Below are 20563 nucleotides of genomic sequence, written 5' to 3'. Positions count from 1 at the left end.
CATTGCCACCTGTCTCACTCCTAATACCAGCTGGGTTAAGGCAGGAGGTAGGTTTTGCTATCTGCTCTGCTCCAAATACCAACTGGGTTAAGATGGAATGGGTGGGCATTGCCACCTGCTCCACTACTAATACCAGCTGCGTTCAGGCAGGCGTTGGGAATTGCCACCTACTCCCCTCATAATACCAGCTGGGTTAAGGCAGGGGGTAGGCATTCCCACCTGCTCCACTCCTAATACCAGCTGGGTTAAGGTGGGGGTGGGCATTGCCACCTGCTCCACTACTAATACCAGCTCGGTTAAGGCGGGGGTGGGGATTGCCAAGTGCTCTGCTCATGATCCTAACTGGTTCAAAGGTGGGCAGGCATTGCCACCTGCTCTGCTCCTAATACCAACTGGGTTAAGATGGGGGATGGGCATTGCCACCTGCTCCGCTGGGCATTGCCACCTTCTCCGCTCCTAATACCAGCTGGGTTGTGGGGGTGGGCATTGCCACCTGCTCCACTATTAATACCAGCTCGGTTAAGGCGGGGGGTGGGAATTGCCAACTGCTCTGCTCCTAATACCAACTGGATTAAGGAGGTGGATGGGCATTGCCACCTGCTCTGCTCCTAATACCAGCTGGGTTAAGGTGGGGGATGGGCATTGCCAACTGCTCTGCTCCTAATACCAGCTGGGTTAAGGCGAGGAAAGGGCATTGCCTCCTGCTCTGCTCCTAATACAAACTAGGTTAAGGCGGGGGTGTGGGCATTGCCTCCTGCTCCGCTCCTAACATCAGCTGTGTTGAGGTGGGGGTGGCCATTGCCACCTTCTCTGCTCCTGATACCAACTGGGTGAAGGCAAGGGGTGGAAATTGCCACCTGCTCCACTCGTAATGTCATCTAGGTTGACATTACTAGGTTCCCCGGCAGGGGAATGGTAACCCTAGTTGGGGACTAGTACCTGGATGAATCACATGTTGATCTTTACATGTGTTGGATGTAACACAAGAATTAGTCAACACATCTGTTAAAATAATGAAATGTACACGATACATGGATTGTATGTATGTTCATTTAACTTGTGAACAGGGCTAATACTCTTTTGGTTTTGTAGTTTCCAAGATGGGTAGGAAATTAGCCTCCAAAACTAGTGAAGGATTTGTTTGGGGGAGGGGGGCATCTTGAAGAGCAAAGAAAAAATAAAGCAGGCCAATGTGAATTGGACCCTTTCCTTATGAATGGCGGCTATTCATTTCAGTATATTGTCAAGCCCCATCTATGTTTATGTGTAAGTTAAGGGGCTGACGGTGAGCCCATTGCAAGGAACGCTGCCCCACACAGGGGGGACCTGCTGCTGCCATCTGTCATCATTGCATAAAAGCAAATCGCAGCTTCTCCATTCTTGTGTCAGTGATTGATTTATGGAAGTGACAGATGTTCCTGTACAACTTGGCTAACAGCATTAGATCTCTGGTATGCATCAATGAAGTGTCTGCAAAGCTGGCAGGGAAAAATGCCTCATGAATTCCACTGGTATATCGACTGGCTTTTCCGCTGGGCCCGCGAATCAGTCATTGTGTCACTTTCTGGTGCATTCCAGCGTAGTGAGGCTTCTCAGGGCCATTGTGCACTTGCATACTGATTGTCAGACCACCACAAGTTTTCTAAATACTTTGTTGTGACGATTCCCCACCCCCTCTGCTCTTGGGCATTGAACATAAAGGGAAAGACCCCTCCCCAATCTCAGCAGGCCCACAGCAGGGAAAGAGGGCAGCGGCTAATGAACTGCCCTTCCTTTCTCTTGACCACCACTGCAAGAACCTTTATTTGAACACTGGTTCTTGCTGGTTTAAGATTCCATTGCGTCCTCCCACCCACATCTCTCGAAAAGCTGGAATGAGGGCTCCATTTTGTATTCTCTCTGCATCCTTCTTTTTGACACTAATATGGAATGGCTTCAGCAAGGCATCAAAAATGAAAATCAATAATTAGAGGCAACAAATGGTCAGGAATGTGCTCTGTTGCAAAGGTAGAACAGCCCCACACTGGTTTTAAAGGAGGATTATGCATATACCCCACTTGTGCGAAATCTGGTCTGACAGCATACTCCATCATTGCTGCAGTCTCATTAACTCAGGAGAGAAAGCAATAATGTAGAAAAGCTTTTTCATGTACCATTTACACTTTCCAGTGAGGACAGATTTTAAAATATTCACACTTTTAAAATCTTTTATTTGAAGTATCTAAGCTCACAAAAGGCAGGACATAATTACTATATTTGCAGGAGTACACAGATGTGCTCTTCTGCACTATAGGAAACAAACAAAAAAATAGAACCTCCTTCAAAATTACCCCTTTGCTGTCCAATAATCTTATGTTCATAGTTTTAAAATTATTTGGTATGCAAAGAACTAGATTTGAATGGGCTTCTAAAGCAGGAGGGTCCTATGTTGCAAATTGTGGGCGCACTTTTTTATGGATCACTGATGCCTTGAGTTGTTGGAAATGGTCTTTCACAGGACACACATTGGCCGTTTTCACACTACTAACCTGCTTCCATAATGTTGTGAAACGTCGCGCAAAAAATGCGGAAGATAGCGTCTTCTCGCGAGAGTTTTGCGCGACATCGCGCAAAACTCTCGCGAGAAGACGCTATCTTCCGCGTTTGTTGCACGACGTTTCACAACGTAACAGAAGCAGGTTAGTAGTGTGAAAACAGCCATTCCCCTTCTTTGTTTGTAGTCTGGTCACCAAGAATGCTGGGGAAATATGGAGGAGCATTCTCTTGAATCCATCTCTTCTGCTCCTTAAAGTTCTGTCGGATTTGATAGAATACCATTGAACTGAAGCTCCTGGGTCAAAGACAAAACAAATCCTAATCAGGACGATGCTGGAAGAATCTACTCATCCCTAGAAAAGACATGTGCCCCGTTTGATTTGTCATGTTAATGGGGAAACTCTTCCAGGTGCAGCTTCTTGCATCTGCGTGAAAGTGAGACGAAGCATTATACGAAATGTTCACTTTATGAGCTCTCTGTAAATGTAAAAAGGCTTTCCAAATCAAGGCCTAACAATCCCAACCGTACTAAACTGTAATGAGCATAGCTGTCTTTGCATGGCTGGGAAATATTTAGGGCACTTTTGGAAACCCCCATCTCGGTGAAGTTTGAGAATGGTAAATGGAATGGCAAGTGGACGTTGTTGACTTTTGATCGAAAGGGCCAGCATTCGTTGACATGGGTTCCATTCAAAATTCCATGAGAGCAGCTGCACTGGAGGCCTTGAATACTCTCCCTTCACCAGGGCTCATTTTGAGGGGGAACGTGCAGGAACACAGTTCCGGCAGTTCCCCAAAGAGGTCATAAGTCAAGTGGCCCCGCCCATCTGACTCTCGGTTATTTTGGGCCCGTATCAGCCTGGCTTGGGGCCAAAACGGCCCAGATCAGGACTCTGACGGGTGGTGGATCACTCTGCCACTCAGCAGCAGCCCAATCCTGACCATTTGGAGCCCCTTTTTGCCATTTTGGGCCCAATTTCTGCCAGAATGGACAAGATTGGGCCCAAAACAGCCAGGATAGGTGATGTCAGGGGGTGTGGCATATGCAAACCAGTTATGCTAATGACACACTTCTGGTGATGGCAAGGGGCGTGGCATATGCTGATGAGTTATGCTAATGGGTTCCTCCAGCCCTTGCCCTTCACTGACCCCTGCCCTTCACTATTACCCTGTTGTATCATCTCGTATAAACAGACATCATTTTCTGCCATATGCATCCTTGTCATTACCCAAGTGGATGGAAAGTTCACTAGACTTCATAACAAGGTTATGTTATTAAAAGTATATTAAATCAGTATCTTTGGCACTGGAAGACAGGTCCTTAGACTATGTGAGCTCGTCAGGGCTTTTTTTCTGGGAAAAGAGGTGGTGGAACTCAGTGGGTTGCGCTCGGAGAAAATGGTCACATGGCCGGTGGCCCCGCCCCCTGATCTCCAGACAGAGGGAAGTTTAGATTGCCCTCTGCGCTGCTCCAGCAGCGCGGAGGACAATCTCAACTCCCCTCTGTCTGGAGATCAGGGGGCAGGGGCACCACCCATGTGACCATTTTCAAGAGGTTCCGGAACTCCGTTCCACCGCATTCCCGCTGAAAAAAAGCCCTGGAGCTCGTATACAATTAGTAACTCTGTAGTTACTGCACTAGAACGGAGAAGGTGGGCTTCCCTTTTAGGATGCATTTCTTGAGGGTGATGTTCTTTTCCCAATAGGTAGAAAATAAGAATAAAATAGGTCCACGTTTCTTTGGTATAATGGAGGAAAGTAACTTGGAGGGGAATTGTAAACATGAGGCAAACACCCTGTTCACATACAACATTATCTGCCAGAGAGGGCCACCATCCCATAGGCTGGGCCTCTTCAACTCATTTCCATGTAAGACTTAGCCCTAATGTGACGATCACAGCTGCCCATGCACGCACATTCTCTGGAGTGGCCCCTGCCTAAGGAGGTCAGGAGAGCCCCCACTCTCCTGACTTTCCACAAACTATGCAAAACTGAATTATTCAAAAAGGCTTTTTATTAAGATAGAAGGGCTGTATTGTAGGGAAGGGGTCTTAAAGAGATGCTTCCTTAATGAGTTAGGGACCGTAGCATTTTACCACTATGATGCCTTACATCCTACCTATGACGCTACTGGGTAGTTCTATGTTGTCGAATGTTATCGAATGTCAGTCCTAGAATTGCTCATGCTCTGTTTCAGCATTTCTTCAACTCTGTATTGGATTTGTAGACTTGCATTTATTTACCCTATGGCATTGTTTATTGAAATGGCCTTGATATTGATTGTACTACTCTCACACTATGTAATCCACCTTGAGTCTCAGTGAGAAAGGCGGTCTATAAATGATATAAATAAATAAATATCAGAACTGGCCCAGATCCATAGGTATTAATGGTGGAGGGAGGGGGGCTGAAGAGACATCAACATTGGGGTCTCCTGAACATTGTAAGCCATCGTGAGGGGGGAATACTTGCCTTCTGATAAGACTTGCTTTCCTGCAGGGTTAGCACAACTTTTATTGGCAAACAATAAATGTTAGAAAGATCAATAGTATTCACTGGAGGAACTTTTGCAGGGCTGGGAACAAATCAAGACCAAGGCTTATTTTCATAAATAGCAAAAATGTCTCAGAGCCAGGCAAATGGCTTGCAGTGCGCTCCAGTCCATTTGTAACCCAAGTGGAGGCCATTTCGGGACTGGAACAATGAGGTTACAGGAAGCTTCAAAGACAGGTTCAAGACGGGTCCTGACTGGTATACCTTACCAGTCACACATCACACCTGTCCTGCGCCAGCTGCACTGGCTTCCGGTTGAATTCCGAATCAGGTTCAAAGTGTTGGTTCTTACCTTTAAAGCCCTGAGTGGGTTGGGACCGGCATATCTTCGGGACCGCCTCTCCCTGTACATTCCCCGGAGATCGCTCCGATCAGCGAATAAATATTTACTTGTGGTCCCCGGCCCTAAGGAAGCCCGCCTCGCTTCAACCAGGGCCAGGGCCTTTTCAGTCCTGGCCCCAGCCTGGTGGAACGCTCTGTCAATGGAAACCCGGGCCCAGCGGGACATATTATCGTTCTGCCGGGCCTGTAAGACAGAGCTGTTCCACCAGGCATTTGGTGATTGAAGGGGGCGGTGCCATGTTGGCCTCCCACCTTTGGGGTGGGGAAGGTTCTCCCCACCACTGCACCTTGTTAATTTGTTTTATTATTTGTATATTGATTTTAGTTTTTGTTTTTATCGATTTTAACTGTTCACCGCCCAGAGCCCCTGGGGATGGGCGGTATATAAATTGAATAAATAAATAAATAAATAAATAAATAAATAAATAAATAAATAAATAAATAAATAAAGATGCATAGTTGGCTAAGTGTTATGAGGGCAACTAAATTCTTCAACTGTGTCTTGCTAACCTGTCGGTTGTAATAGACATAAGGACATATCGACAGTTTGATTTTCAGAAGCTGTGTCTGCTTTTTTTAAAATGTGCTGTGGCCCCCCACAATATTCCCATACAAGCTTAAATTGCAAAGAACATCTTTTAAGAGTCTATATAGGGGCTACTTCATAACTGACAAAATAGATGCTGGTGATGAATAATCATGTCTGGTCTAAAACTGGTCTAAAACAGAGCCCAGTGGTTCCTTTGAGCCAGTCACTGTCTCTCAGCATATCTCGCATAACTGGGTTGCTGTGAGAACAAAATGGCTAAACGTTCTACTTCTGAAAAATGTGGCAGTGTCTTAGTCGTTTGTTTTTCTGTACATTCTAACATACAGTTATGTGTATCCTTAATCATAAAATCTCTCTCTCTCTTACAGATATTTCCAGGGCTTATTCTCTCAGACATAAAGCCTGCCAAAAGAATGAAGTTCAAGACTGTCTGTTATCTGCTGGTCCAACTCATGCATTGTCGTAAAATGTTTAAAGCCGAGATACCTTTCTCCAATGTCATGACCTGTGAAGATGATGACAAGGTACCATATCTTTAACTTGGCCATTAAATACTAAGCTCTCGTGTCCTTCTTCATTGACCTGGGGGGGGGGGCGGGGGGCAAAGAAAGTCGAGGCTATAAAGTAATCTGAGTTGCTGTTTGGAGATTAAGGTTTGCAGATTCTCTTTATTAGTTTTTTGACGTCGTGTTCTCCAAAGATTTATGTGCGCTATTAATCGACTTATGAAAATGAACATGAAGCCCAAGAAAGTGTAATAAATAAATCAGGTTTTTTTTCCTTTGCCACTAGGTGGTGATGTTACATGGCTTTGCCCATTGGTTTTTCAGCTGTTCTACAAAGGAAAAACTAACTTCAGCAGCATATATGGTTCTTCTTAACAATTTGGTTGCTGTTGTTGAAGGAGAGCATGAGAGAGGCCTAACTGGAAGCGCTTAAACTGGAAATAGGCATCCCATTTCATCTCCCACACCCCACCCCAATCTTGGCGGGAAGAAGTTATCCTGCCTCATCGTTTCCACAGGTGGTCTTAAGGAGAGGAAACAGGTGCACTTCCCTTTGCCCCCTGTTTGGCCACGCCCCTTGCTGAGCCTGACTGGTGCATGAGCTTTAATCGGACAACCTCACATTGTCCCAGTTTCCCTTCTTTGCATTCACTACTGATTGTGTTGCCTCAAGCCGTAGCCTCCTAATATCTTGTGGTCTTGTGAATTATCATTCCAGGGCCCCAGTAACTCTACCAAGTATCCCCACAGTTCAGCCAACGGATCCCAAACTAAAAGTGGTCCAGGTGGGCAACAGAGCTGCACCTGTTAAGAAAAACGTGCACAGACCCAGTTGGGTGCCATGATTCCACACAAGAAGGCAGGGGTAGAAGAAGGAGCAAAGCATGGCTACAAATGAGCGGGACCAAGTTTAAATCATGAATCTGGGGGCAGCTCATAAGGCTGTTATTTGCCCATATGTTGCCAAGGGACGAAGAAAATCATTCTTATCCTCAGGGCTTTTTTCAGCTGGAATGCAGTGGAACGGAGTTCCGGAACATCTTGAAAACGGACACATGGCTGGTGGCCCCGCCCCCTGATCTCCAGACAGAGGGGAGTTTAGATTGCCAGCGGCGCGGACGGCCATCTAAACTCCCCTCGGTCTGGAGATCAGGGGGCGAGGCCACAGCCATGTGATCATTTTCGCCAAGGGCAATTTAAACTTTTAAAAACTCCCCCTTGTTCCAGCTGACCCAAAGTGACGTCATTGGTCCTGGGAACGTGCGCCAAGAGTTGCCCCCTGTGCTGGCAACTCACTGAGTTCCACCACCTCTTTTTCCAGAAAAAAAGCCCTGCTTATCCTTAACCTGTATTATGTTAGCTCCAAGGCAACATAGTGCTCACAGAGGGGCAAATTTCTGCTTTCACGTAGGAAAGTAATAATAATAGCCAGAATGGTGGCAGTTCTGAAAATAAATGAGCATATACATCTATGTAAATATGCTGTGGAGACACTGTCCTCACGAAGCCCAGTTTCTGTCCTCTGGGAGTTAAAAACTCTGAGGCTGCCCCAAGACACTGCCTGGTGATGGCCTTCCCTCTCTTTATGCTTCTCCCCTACTTGTTTGATATTTCTGCCACCACTACCCAAGAGCTTTTCTCGCTGGAAGATTGAGGCTCTAGCACTCTCTTTCACATACTGAGGTGTGTTACATTTTGCATAAAAGCCACAGCTGAGAATGTTCCTTCTGTCTTGTAAAATTGTGTGTGAAAGGCAGCCATGTCGTCCCCCTTTTAAGTCATCTTCCATCGGAGATGATGGCACATGATGGAAATGTAGGAAGTGTTGCCTGAGGCTTATCTGTGAAAAGGGGCTCTCTTCCAAGGCCCTCTCTCCTTCTTGTAATCCTGTGTGCTTTTCAGATCCCTTCCAAGGCGACAGAGCTTTGACCCGTTCAATGGCAGATTTACGTGGCCACATTTCCCAGTGCAATGCTTAAGATGGTTAATGGATAAGAGGAAGAACAGAACTCATGCGCCTGTTTTTTTTTTTGTTTCTGCCACAGAGGAGGGCATTAAGGACAGCCTCTGAAAAACTCAGGAATCGTTCCTCTTTTTCTACGAACGTTGTATACAACACTCCCGGAACGCGAGTGAACCGATACATTAGCCGTTTAATAGAGGCCCGGCAAACTGAGTCGGAGATGGCAGATCTAAATTTTTTTACCCTGAAGTATAAACAAATTGAACGTGAGCAAAAAGTAAGTTTTTTTTTTCTCAAAAACTAACCTAATCACAATGGGTAACCTTGTTAGTCTGCCTGTAGCAGTGGAAAAGAGCAACAGTCCAGTAGCACCTGTAAGACTAACAACATTTGTGATAGTGTACCTGAAGAAGTGAGCTGTAACTCCTGAAAGCTCGTACCGTACCACAAATCTTGTTAGTCTTATCGGTGCTACTGGACTCTTGCTCTTTCCTAACCCCATCAGTCATAGAAATGGAGAAGATGCATCTTTTTCTTTTTAAAAAAAGTGTGAATTACTTTTTCTGTACTCTAACGGAAGGCTTCAGTCTGTCCAAGGTCTTTATCAAAATATGGAGTTGGATCCAGCCAACTTTTCTGTTGATGAAAAGGGTAGGAAGGAATCCCCTTTGATTACCCAAAAAGGCTGCAGTGGTGATCATGGAACCGACAAGTACAAAAGCCATATGGAATGGGGACTAGTATGGAGGGGAATTGGATGCAATTTAGTAAATAAGCGGAGAGATCCAGCCCTACAGGCCACTTGTGCTAGTCTGCCTTACCTTCCACTCCAGGGGTTTCTCTTCTGTTGCCTCAACAGCCAGGAGGACAGGGAGATTCTTGAGTTCATTTGTAACGTGTCAGGCAGCTTCTCCAATTAGGAGTTGAAAACTAGGATAGGAGAATATGAAGAAAATGACTGCCACCCTTTAAGGTCTTAGGGCAGAATGTCAGTTCCCTTTCAGTGGGAAAGAAGACAGGACAAACTTTGCTACATTTTCTCCAAGACAAAGTGCCAAAATTTTACCTTTCCCCATGGCACTGCCTCTCTGTACGTCCTCCAGCTGCAGACATTGGTCCGTGTTGGGACCAGCACTCCCAGATAACTTTATGCGCCCTAAATAATGATGAGAAAAACCTTAGGATAATTCCTAGGCAGTGACATGCTGGGGTGGAGGGAGAAAACTCTCTCAAGGTGGCAGTGGTCAGTATATGAATGCAGTTCCACCCTTTTGCTCATCCAGAACTCTGGCTGTGTGTATTAAACCATTTCTGAGCAAATGGTTAACCCCTTGAAGAGAAACTACTGGACACATTCTGTGATGTCTCCGGCCAGCCTGAATGGCTTCCTCCAGGCACTCTCACAGTTCAGGCAGAGGAATCGGTGTATCAGCAGAGGGGCCAAAGCAGTTCTTCATAAGCAACCTTCTGCCAGAGCAGGAATGAGAAGAAAGAAAACCTGAGGTTCAAGGATTAGAGAAGAGCAGTGGAGAGCCAGACCAGGACCTGGCAGACCCGGGTTCAAATCCCCACTCTGCCATGGAAGCTTAGGAGTTGAAAACTAGGATAGGAGAATCTGAAGAAGGGGGCACAGTAGAGAGGTCTGCAGAATCAGCATCAATCACCGCCCCCCCCCATTCCTCCAACAGAAGTATCCTTGTGATGTCATAAACAGATGTCAGGATACAAGAACAAGATTCCACGAAAAGTTTCCGTCACTGCCGCTGGGCATGAGCAGATTTCCTCCATTCTGTTCCTTACTCTTCTGGAAGTTCACTCTGATCTGTGTTCCCTTGTTCCTCAGTTCTGATTTTACTTGGAATCAATTCTTAAAGCGGAATCTGTACCATTTGTTACAGTTTTCCATTGCTTTGTGTCACACACAGACACACACACACACACACACACACGTACCACTGAGCACGTGTAGATTGATACTGCAAAGAAGAAATCATCTGTATGATTGCATCCACTTATCAGCCAATTTTTATGATTGTGAAGCGCTTTGAGAACTGTTACAGTTGAAAAGTAGCTTGTGATTATAAAGTGTAAGTAATAGGTATGATTTGTGAGTGGGGAGTGTGTGTGTTTCACTGCATGCACTCGTGAGCGTTGTTAAAACACTGTGCAGAATGAATCTTGATAAATCATCTGTTCCGTTCCATCCAGGTTCTTTTATTATTGCACCAAGTAAAGTAGGAAAGAAAAAGTATAAAAGAACGAAAGGAACGCAGAGCAGAGCCTTCCTGATAGTTGTGCAGATAATTGGAACTCCAAATCCAGGGAAGCTCGTCTTGCAGCATTTTAAAATATGGCTGATGGGTTGGATCCAACCGGCTTTTTATGCTGGTGGGAAAAAAGAGGGGTCCTCTTTGGCCATCAAAACAGGCTATGCTGAGGACCATGTTACCTGCATGCACAAAAGCTACATGAGAGGGGCCGTAGTAGTCAGGGGAATTGTGCAAGATTCAGTGAAAAATTCAGCTGGTTGGACCAATCTGATGTATTTTTTCTTTTTATGGTTGGATTGGTGGTTTTGTTTTGTTTTACTGATTTTTTTGATAGAAGAGTTTAAAAAATAACAGAGGCCTTGGGGTTAGAGTGGCCTCAACACCACTGGAAAGTTTCATCTAGAAAGAAAAATTTCCTCCAGCAGAAAATGCTTGTGTTCTATTCGTGATTTAATCATGTGCTATGAGGCAGTGCAAGTCCTTTAAAAGAAACGTGAAATAGTGAGGTTCTTAGGATTCAAGAAGAGACCCATTTTTGGTGGCATATAATTATTCATTAATACAGCTTCCTCAGCATAGCTAAGTATTAACAACGGTCTGTTAGAAAGGTCTCCTGCAGGGCAATCCAGCTTTCCCCCCTCCCCAAGAGATGGAGCCCCTTGTTTTGGGATGGAGCAACTGTAAATTCCAACATCTTTACCAATCTGCATATAGCTCACCACACCAGTTTGGTTTGCCGACAGAGCACAGTGCCTTGAAGTATGCGTTCTGGTGAAACCACTATGAATTATTCATATTTCTTCATGAGAATGATTCTCGTGTCTCTGCTCAGCTTCCTTTTCAACTGCTTTGAATGAATGTGTTTTCTTTTTCTTCTAGCCTGGCTCAAAAATGTAGGATCTCTGGTTTTGCAGAAGCTTTTTTTCCAAAAAGAATTCACTGCTTGGCAGAAACCCAACATGGGTAACTGCAGTTTTAAAAGGCTGAAATTTGGGGAAGTTATGAATTAGTAAAAACAGAGGCGGTTTTCTTTCTTTCTTTCTTTCTTTCTTTCTTTCTTTCTTTCTTTCTTTCTTTCTTTCTTTCTTTCTTTCTTTCTTTAATGCGGCAACGCAGTACATCAGTTGGTGCCTCTTCCCAAGCAAAACCAACATTATTTTGTATATGAATTAAAACCATGTTCATTCACAAATCTGTAATACAGGGAGTGTGTGAAAATACAAGCATATACTTAGGTACCCACAACGTTTGGCTAGCAGAGGTAGCCAGGCTAAATTTGTGCTGTGTGAAGACCCCACCCTCCCCCCTTGTCTGTGAGATCAAGCTGGGATTGTCCTGCAAACCTCTGAAATCCAGAACAAACTATAGGAATGAGTCTTCGCCTCCTTCTCTCTCAGTATCAAGACAGAAAGTAGGTGGGACAAGGGGGTTTATCCCTGACGCTCTAGCCGCAGACGCACTTGGCACTAGGGGTGCACGTTTTGACATATCTGGTCCAAAAATATACTCCAAAAATACCTTATGCATGTTTCCTGGGAGAAAAAAGGAAGGGGAGGGAGGCGATTCTTACAGGCGAATGGCATCACTCATCAGGGGGAGCTCAACTGTCTGTCCAATCATGTTGATTCTCTCATGTGGTCTATGACAGAACTGTCATGATTGGACACACAATTGAGCTCCCCTTAATGAATGATGCCATTCACCTGTGAGCATCGCCTCCCTCCCTTTTTTGCCCCGGAAACCTGCAGAGATGAACAAAACAAGCTCCAACCAGATTGGAGGTGGGGGAGTACGTGCCTGCTGCTGAGCTGACTACTGCCAATTTGATTCTGCTGGGATTCTCTGGTTTGGTTTTGGTTCTGTTGGGCTTTGTTGGTTCTTTTTGGTCAGTGGTTGCTCTTGCGTGTTTAGCTAATGCTTCCTCTGTCCAGGAGAAAGTATTGTATTTTTTCCCCTAGGAAACAATGGAGAGTAGCTTGGGGCACCTTGTTCAGGGGCCTGTAGAACTGGACCCCTTGGCCCAATCTTCTTGAAACTTGGGGGACGGGTCTTTAGTAGGCGCCACTTCAATCTGGGTATAATTTGTTTCAAAAACAGCTCTTCCAGCCCCCTGGAAAGATTCCCCTATAGCGAATAATGGACCTGGTTAATTTTGGAATCCTATTAAAAACCTGGATCTGAATACAAAACTGGTATCTAACAGCCCAAATATCAGGAATACCGATATTTATGGTCTTCCTGATATATGAATCGGAAAATACCATATTTTTAAAAGAATGCGTCCCTGCGGCCACTGCAGCTACCAAGGAGAGACCCTGATTTTCCCCCAGCTCTGAATGGGCGCAAGAGGCAGGGCTCATCATTAGCATTCCTAACCTCAGAGACACACAGGAAAAGTTGGGTGCTCTTCCTGACCTTGTGCTGCCATCAGAGATACTGCAAGAGGAAAGATGTGCTTTTCAGCAGCAAGCACCATTGTGGACCTCATGCTGAATTTTCAAGCACCGTTTTTAACCAGGCGCTTTAGAACCAGGGAGTCTTGTACATGTAGCTAAATAACTGTGCTTCCCCCCTTCCTTTTCTCCCAGTATCACCAGCTTCAGGACGAATATTTCACCAGTGCTGTAGTCTTGTCACTGATTCTAGCTGCCTTATTCGGCCTGGTCTACCTTTTAATAATCCCACAGTAAGTCTCTCTGTTCTGACACTTGTAATTACATGTAATGTGTATTTTTAGTGGGGAATGAGTGTCTTTGTTACGCTTGGGATTCTTAAGGGCTTTTATTTGTTACACAAAAGCAACTATGACAACACACTTAAACCTTTGGAATTATTTGAAAGCATATACCATTGTTTCGTATCCAACTTCACTAGGAATTAAATTAGGTCTCTGCGAAGGGCCGCTTATGGAGAAAATCCATTTGTCTTAGAATCTGTGTATAAAATTAGTGCATTTATCTGGGGATGGGTAAAGTTGCCAACTGCCTGGAGAAAAAAGATGTTCTGTTCCTTTAATTGAGGTTAATAGGATGTTTACCCATTGATATTATCTCCTTTTCTCAAATGCAAGACTAATTTTTTCCTCCTGTGGCTATCAAAGGTGGGGTGGAGGCTATCTAACATTCACATAGAAGTTACAGTTACATCCTGTAATATTTTTTTTCTTTATAACATTTTTAGGAGGATCGTTTTACATTCCAGGGTATTTAGCTCCGTGCCATGAAAATCGTCCATGTTTCTATTAAAGAGAGAGACCATTTTTCTCTGGGCCGTTTGGCAGTCATAGGGATACAGGCAAACTTGTCTTTGTTCCTATCTTTATCGCTTGCCAAGTCCTCTTTTTTCATCTATGGCAGACCGGGCAACTTGTCCGTTACCTTTCGACCCACAACTTAACTGCAGTGATCCAGGCAATGGTCATCTCTAGACTGGATTACTGTAACTCACTCTATGCGGGGCTGTCCTTGAGCCTGACCTGGAGATTCCACCTGGTCCAAAATGCAGCTGCACATGTTATTCCAAGAGTGCCAGGTGGGACTCATATAACACCTGTACGACGTCAGCTGCATTGGTTGCCAGTGGAGTACCGGATCAGATTCAGGGTTCTGGTGTTAACCTACAAAGTCCTTTGCGGACTGGGACCAACATATCTGCGGGACCGCCTCTCCCTATATATTCCCCAGAGGACGCTCTGATCAGGAGAGGAACAGCTGTTGGTGGTCCCTGGCCCCAGGGAGGCTCACCTAGCTTCAACCAGAGCCAGGGCTTTCTCGGTCCTGGCTCCGACTTGGTGGAACTCTCTGTCTATGGGGACTAGGTTCCGGCCAGATTTGTTATCCTTTCGCCGGGCCTGCAAGACAGAGATGTTCTGCCAGGCATATGGTTGAGGCTGGGCCAGGCCTCCGCCGACCTGGTAGGGAGGGAAGAGAACGATCTGAACCCTCACTCTTAGGTTGCCCATCATCCTGTTTACACATTGGTTGAATTTAAATGTTTTAAATTGTTTGAATTTAAATGTCTTAAATTGTTTTTATGGAAATGTAATATTTATTGTGGCTTTTAAATGATGTGATCCACCCCGAGCCCGCTTGCGGGGAGGGTGGAATAAAAACCTAAAATAATAAATAAATAATTTATTCGAGAGCATAAAAATTATTGGAGAGGGTTTTCCCAAGTGCAGAAGGAAACAGCAGCGATTAACTCTCCTGATCTGATCTATTTATTTATTTGGAAGATAAAATGAACTTCTCAGGATCAGGTCAAATACACTTTAGGGGAATGTGTGTGTGTGCAAAATCCCCAAGTGTTTCACTGAAAAGGGAGATTTTGCTAGACAGTGTATTCATGAACTTTTGTGGAGTTGTGGCAGGACTCAACAGGGGACACAAGATTTTGGGCCCTGGCCTCAGGTCTCAGACAGAGGAAAGGGCATTAAATGGGACCCGGCTTTGCTTCTCCCCAGCTCACTTCTGGGCACATAGCCGAGCTCTGAGGGAATCCTTCCAAGTGTGGCAGCTTCTTCTAACCTTTTAACTACTGCTTTCCAATCCAGGCCCGCTCCCCCAGCTGATGCCTAGCCCCTTTTTTCTCCCGCTCCTTTCTGGGGGTCGTCTTCTGCCAGACAAGGGAATGTGCTTCCATCCCCTAGCAACAAGGCCATATTCCTCTCCCGTCTTTGGCTGTGGGCTCGCCTCCTTCATGTCAGACATCACTGATCGAAACCTTTCTTGTTGTAAGACACTTGATATTCTAGCAGCTATTTATTTCACACTCAGTTCTCCCTAGTGAAACTTTTTTTAAAAATCTTCCCATCCCAAGGAATGTACCACATACCAGTTTGGTACAAAGGTTAGAGTGTCGGACAAGATCTGGGAGACTCAGGTTTAGATCCACGCTCTGCCATGGAAGTTTTCTGGGTGACTGGAGAGAAGGGGGCTTGTGGCTCAGTGGAAGAGCCTTTGCTTTGCAAGCAGGAGGCCCCAGGTTCAATCCCCGGCATCTCAAGTTAAAAGGACCAGGCAGTAGGCGATGGGAAGGACCTCTGCCTGAGACCCTGGAAAGCAGCTGCCAGTCTTGAGTAGGCAATGCTGACCTTGATGGACCTGGTGGTCTGATTCAGCATAAGGCAGCTTCATGTGTCTTCACGTGTGAGTTTGGGCCAGTCACACAGTCTTCGCATGGCTATTATGCAACAGTGAAGAACGATATAAGGAGCTTTGGGTCTCCATTGGGGAGAAAGTTGGGGTACAAATGAAGCAAATAAATAAATATCCTCTCATAATTAAGTAGTGGTAAAAAAACGAGAAAGAATGCAAGCAAGATTCTGAGATACATTAAAGTGTAAGTGTTGAATTGCTATGGATGATGATTCATTTTATGCCAAACGCCAGAGAATTAAAAAATGTACCAAATCCATGGATTTTAGAAGGAAGAATCCTGGATATGCTTAGCCAGAGACTGTCTAGCAAGTTCTCGTTAAAGAACCAGTGCATTTCACGCCATGACTCAAGTTTCTGTGTGTTCCTTCCAGGAGTACCATAGTCCTTGTTCTCCTGGTGTTCTGCATATGCTTCCTGGTGGCGTGTATCATGTACCTACATGTCACTCGAGTACAAGTAAGTAAGTTGCAATGGTATGACTTCTTATTCCTACTTCAACCCTTTGTATCTGTTACATAGATCTTGTTAGCTGGGGGGGGGGGGTCAGGAGAAGCCAAATTCATTTTATTTATGTACAGCACCTAGTACAGTATAGCCACCCCTCTAATTAACAATGTGTGTATCCCAGCTTCCTTGAACAGTTGAAAGTTCTAGGGACTGAGAAGAAACCAGTTCAACTATTGGGTAGGGAGGAAACGCACCTCCAAAATGATCAGCACGCAGAAGGCCTCCTGCTCTGCAAGCCTAGTGGGAACTGCCCACGGGCATACAGCTTTCTACTGCAAGCTATTGGCCAGGATTCAAAGAGCTACTCTATGCCCGTCTTCTGTGGAACTACTGGCACTTTTTAAAATCAAGATTACAAGTTGCTTTATAAAATTCCCCCCGTTTCAAAAGCACTTTGTTCACATGGCATAGAGTGAAGCTAATCAGGAGGAAAACCCAAGTCCAAACCTTCAGTGGGTCCGGGGGACTAATTGTACCATTTTTGGTAGACCCAGACCACCGTGTCCAAGAATAGCTTAGTTTATGAACTATATCTACTATCTCCAGGGAGCAGGGACGTGGGGGGCAATGACATGACATCACTTCCAGGGAAGCCCCAGAAGTGATACCACAAAAACATATTTTTGTTTTATTTTTCTCCAGCCTGAGCAGTGGTGGGAAGAGAGGGTTGCCAGTGAGAAGTCTCCCACCATGGCAGGAGACCTGGCAACCCTACTCCCCTTCCCAGACTCCACCTTCACTGGGCTCTGCCCCCCAATCTCCAGGAATTTGCCAAGCCAGAGTTGGCAACCTTAGATTGGGGGAAAGCAGGTATGAGAAGAGATCAGGGAGGAAAACAAGAAACCGAGGAGTACAAGAAATAGAGGAGAAGAACCTGGGAGGGTAGGGGGGAATGGGTGGGATGAGCAACTAGGAAAGGAGTAACTGGGCAAGGGGAGGAGGAGAAAGATTAGTGGAACAGTGCTCCGGGCAGAAGTGCACAAGGGGAGAAAGTGGAAAGAGCAGGAGGAAGATGAGCAAATGGAGCTGTAACAAGATGAGGAAGCAGGGGCTAGCAGAGGAGGGCTTGGGAGTTCTGCCTTGTTAGTGCTCCCAAGTCCCCATCATGTACAGTTTCCTATCGTGGTGACAGATATAGAACATCCATGTATAGAATCATTAGATTTCATTGTTTGAAAGGGAGGGTTAGACTCCAGCACTCGCGGGCTCTTGGTTCAGCTGGATTAACTCCACACCCCAACAGCACTACGTGACCAAGAGCCAGGAGAGGGAGGGAAGCAGATGAGGACACCATCCCAGGCTGCTTCCTCGTCCAACTCCAGTTTTGTCCCTTTTAATTCTCCCCTCCTTCACGTTATCCATCTATAGAAAGGCCTTTTTTTTTAGCATTTTAAAAAGTTCTATTTTTCTTATCTCCCTACCAAAAATGTTTCCTCCCATGTCAATTTAGTTGATGGTTTTGATTTTTAAAATGAAAACCTGTCTCAAATAGCATGTTGACATTCTATGAAATTTAAAGTCCGCTGGGGGTCTCTGGTGAAAAAGGACAAAAATTCGGTTGATAAAAGCCTTTCATGCAGAGGCAAGCCTGGATTTCACATTCAGGAACCCTACATACATCAGAGAGGGGCCATTTCCACACGGCTTACCTTCCCTCAGAATGACCTGGAGCATCGCGCAAAAACCACAGAAGGTCACGTTTTCTCGCGCAAGATTTGTGCGATGTCGTGCAAATTTCGCGTGAGAAAACACAATCTTCCGTGTTTTTTGCACGATGTTCCGGGTTGTTCCGAGGGAAGGTAAACCATGTGGAAACGGCCAGGGTCTAAGGTATATTGGTACCTGAAGGAGAAAATACAACTGGCACCCCATTGGTAGTAAAAATATAATAATGATCTTCACAGTTGACAATTTTTAACGGCTTCCCCAAAATCAGCCAATGGGCTGCTTTGCCACATGTCACAGTAGAGCTGGCCCCAATCCTCATGTTTTTCTTGCTTATTTTATTGTTATATTTTGAGATTTACACTAGTAGAGGCCCCTAGGATGTATGCCTACTTTTTTTTAATGTGTGAAGGGCTCTCACCTATCCTCCTATTGCAAGTCAAGTGGCAGAAAATGACTGTCAGTTTGTGAACAGAATGGATTGCTGAGGCTTTGCTTGCTGAATTTATCATGAAGAGGAATCTACTGAAATATCAGACTTCGTTATAACTAAAAAAATCTTCTAAATCATCAATAACAGTTGTCACTTTGACTTCCTGCCTCCCATTTTGTAGACTACCTTGGAAGGACCACTACAACAACTTTGGGAATTTTTTAAAAAGGTTTTAGCACAAATTTATTTCAATTTTTTTTTCTCTTTCAGTGTTTTCCAGGGTGCCTGACAATACAAATTCGAACCGTTTTGTGTATTTTTATTGTGATCTTAATTTACTCAGTGGCACAAGGCTGTGTGGTGAGTACAACACATCGGTTGCTACATCATTTATAGAGATGCTCACGCTGTCATTTGCTTCAATCATGCTCCCGACAGACAGGGTGACGCTGCAGATAGCGTGTCAGGGGAGGGGTCTGAGCTGCACTCAGCAGGGTGAGAGGGTGGGCCAGCCACCCTCTCTCTTGGCCCAACTGACTTTGCAGGGCTATTGTGAGGACAAAAAAAAAAGTGGGAGGACCCTGACTGCTGCCCCAAGTTCCTTGGAGCAAGAATAGATTAAAAATTGGGAGTCGCATTGAGAGACAGCATGGCGCAATGGTTAGAGTGACAGGCTAGGATCTGGGGGACCCAGGTTTAAATCCCCACTCTGCCACAGAAGTCTTGGGCCAGTCATTCTCTCTCAGCCTAACTCAGCCTGAGGTTAAAATGGAAGAAGGAACAACTTTGTTGTAAGCTGCTTTGGGTCCCCTTGGGGAAGAAAGTGGGTTATAAATGTCGTAACAAATAAATACATAAAGCTTTGGATAGATGCACTTGTTTAGGTCAGTGAGCATCAGGGCACATTTCTAGGGGGAACGCATAGGAACGCAGTTCCAGCAGTTCCCTAAAGAGGTCACATGTCAGGTATCTCTGCCTGCCTGACTCTTGGCCATTTTGGGCCCGGTTTGGCCTGGATTGGGCCTCTGACGGGTGGTGGATCACTCTCCCGCTCATCAGCAGCCCGATCCTGACCATTTTTGGCCCCTTTTCAGCCATTTTCAGCCCCTTTTTGCCATTTTGGGCCCAATTTCGGCTCTGAATGGCCAGGATTGGGTCCAAAACAGCCAGGATAGGTGATGTCAGGGGGTGTGGCATATGCAAATCAGTTTTACTGACACACTTCCAGCGATGGCAAGAGGCGTGGCATATGCTAATGAGATATGCTAATGAGTTATGCTAATGAGTTCCTCCATCTCTTTTTCTACGAAATGACCCCTGGTGAGCATATTTATGAACTCTGATTGAATCACATTGTGTATAGTAGTTTTAAATAGTCAACTACAATATATGTTGATTTCTGGACCTTAAAAGCCCAGGTTCTTGGAAGGGCCCAAAGAGCTGAATTGTTCTACATGTTACTTCTGACTGCAGTGCAGCATGGAACCAGTTTATACATGCAGCAGTTCCTCCAGTTCAGACATGTGCATGTCTCTGTGATTGATTACGCAACATATTTTGATTTCCAGCCCAAAGTAGCCTTTTTCAGACTTCACAATCAAGTGTACTGGAAGCCTACAAACCGTGCATTTCCAGATTACACATTACCCGCAATCCTCCTGATTTGTGCAGTCTCCATGTTGTGTGAACCAGGGGCAATACATGTGTTGGCAATGCTCGTGCATGAACACAAACACTGGGAAATCCAGAGGTCAGTTTGTGCATCCTGGAACTGAACACGCATATTAAATGTGCATGGCGCCCTTTTCACACAACATGGCAACCATGCATATCAGAAAAATTGGTAGGCTCCCAGTGCACGCAGTCATAATGTCTGAAAATGTCTCATGTGAATCGCTGTCATTCAAAAGCACAGTGTTTGAGGAGTCGAGATTGTATAAAAATTCTCGCTCTGGTTTTGATCGGTGAAAGTTTCATTGACACAAACAGTCACCCCGTAATGCTGTATTCTTCAGTCCATGTGCAAACTCAGCCTGTCTAACTTATTTTGCTAGTAACCGTAGATGGTTTTTTGCATTCA

At 45.2% G+C, this 20563-nt stretch overlaps 1 protein-coding gene across 1 annotated transcript in view; it reads left to right on the top strand.

Moving 5' to 3' along the window:
• ADCY1 (adenylate cyclase 1) overlaps positions 1-20563 on the top strand; it is a 198041-nt gene that overhangs the window by 155960 nt on the left and 21518 nt on the right. The window contains exons 8-12 of the mRNA XM_054991780.1: positions 6349-6504; positions 8532-8726; positions 13308-13405; positions 16250-16334; positions 18754-18843. Of these exons, the coding sequence (XP_054847755.1) occupies positions 6349-6504; positions 8532-8726; positions 13308-13405; positions 16250-16334; positions 18754-18843 (624 nt within the window). The remainder of the gene's footprint in view (positions 1-6348; positions 6505-8531; positions 8727-13307; positions 13406-16249; positions 16335-18753; positions 18844-20563) is intronic.

The sequence above is a fragment of the Eublepharis macularius genome, chromosome 11 (genome assembly GCF_028583425.1).
Source record: "Eublepharis macularius isolate TG4126 chromosome 11, MPM_Emac_v1.0, whole genome shotgun sequence".
Taxonomy (NCBI): Eukaryota; Metazoa; Chordata; class Lepidosauria; order Squamata; family Eublepharidae; genus Eublepharis; species Eublepharis macularius.
Note: the sequence above shows the minus strand (reverse complement) of the source record. Positions and strands in the feature narration are given on the sequence as shown.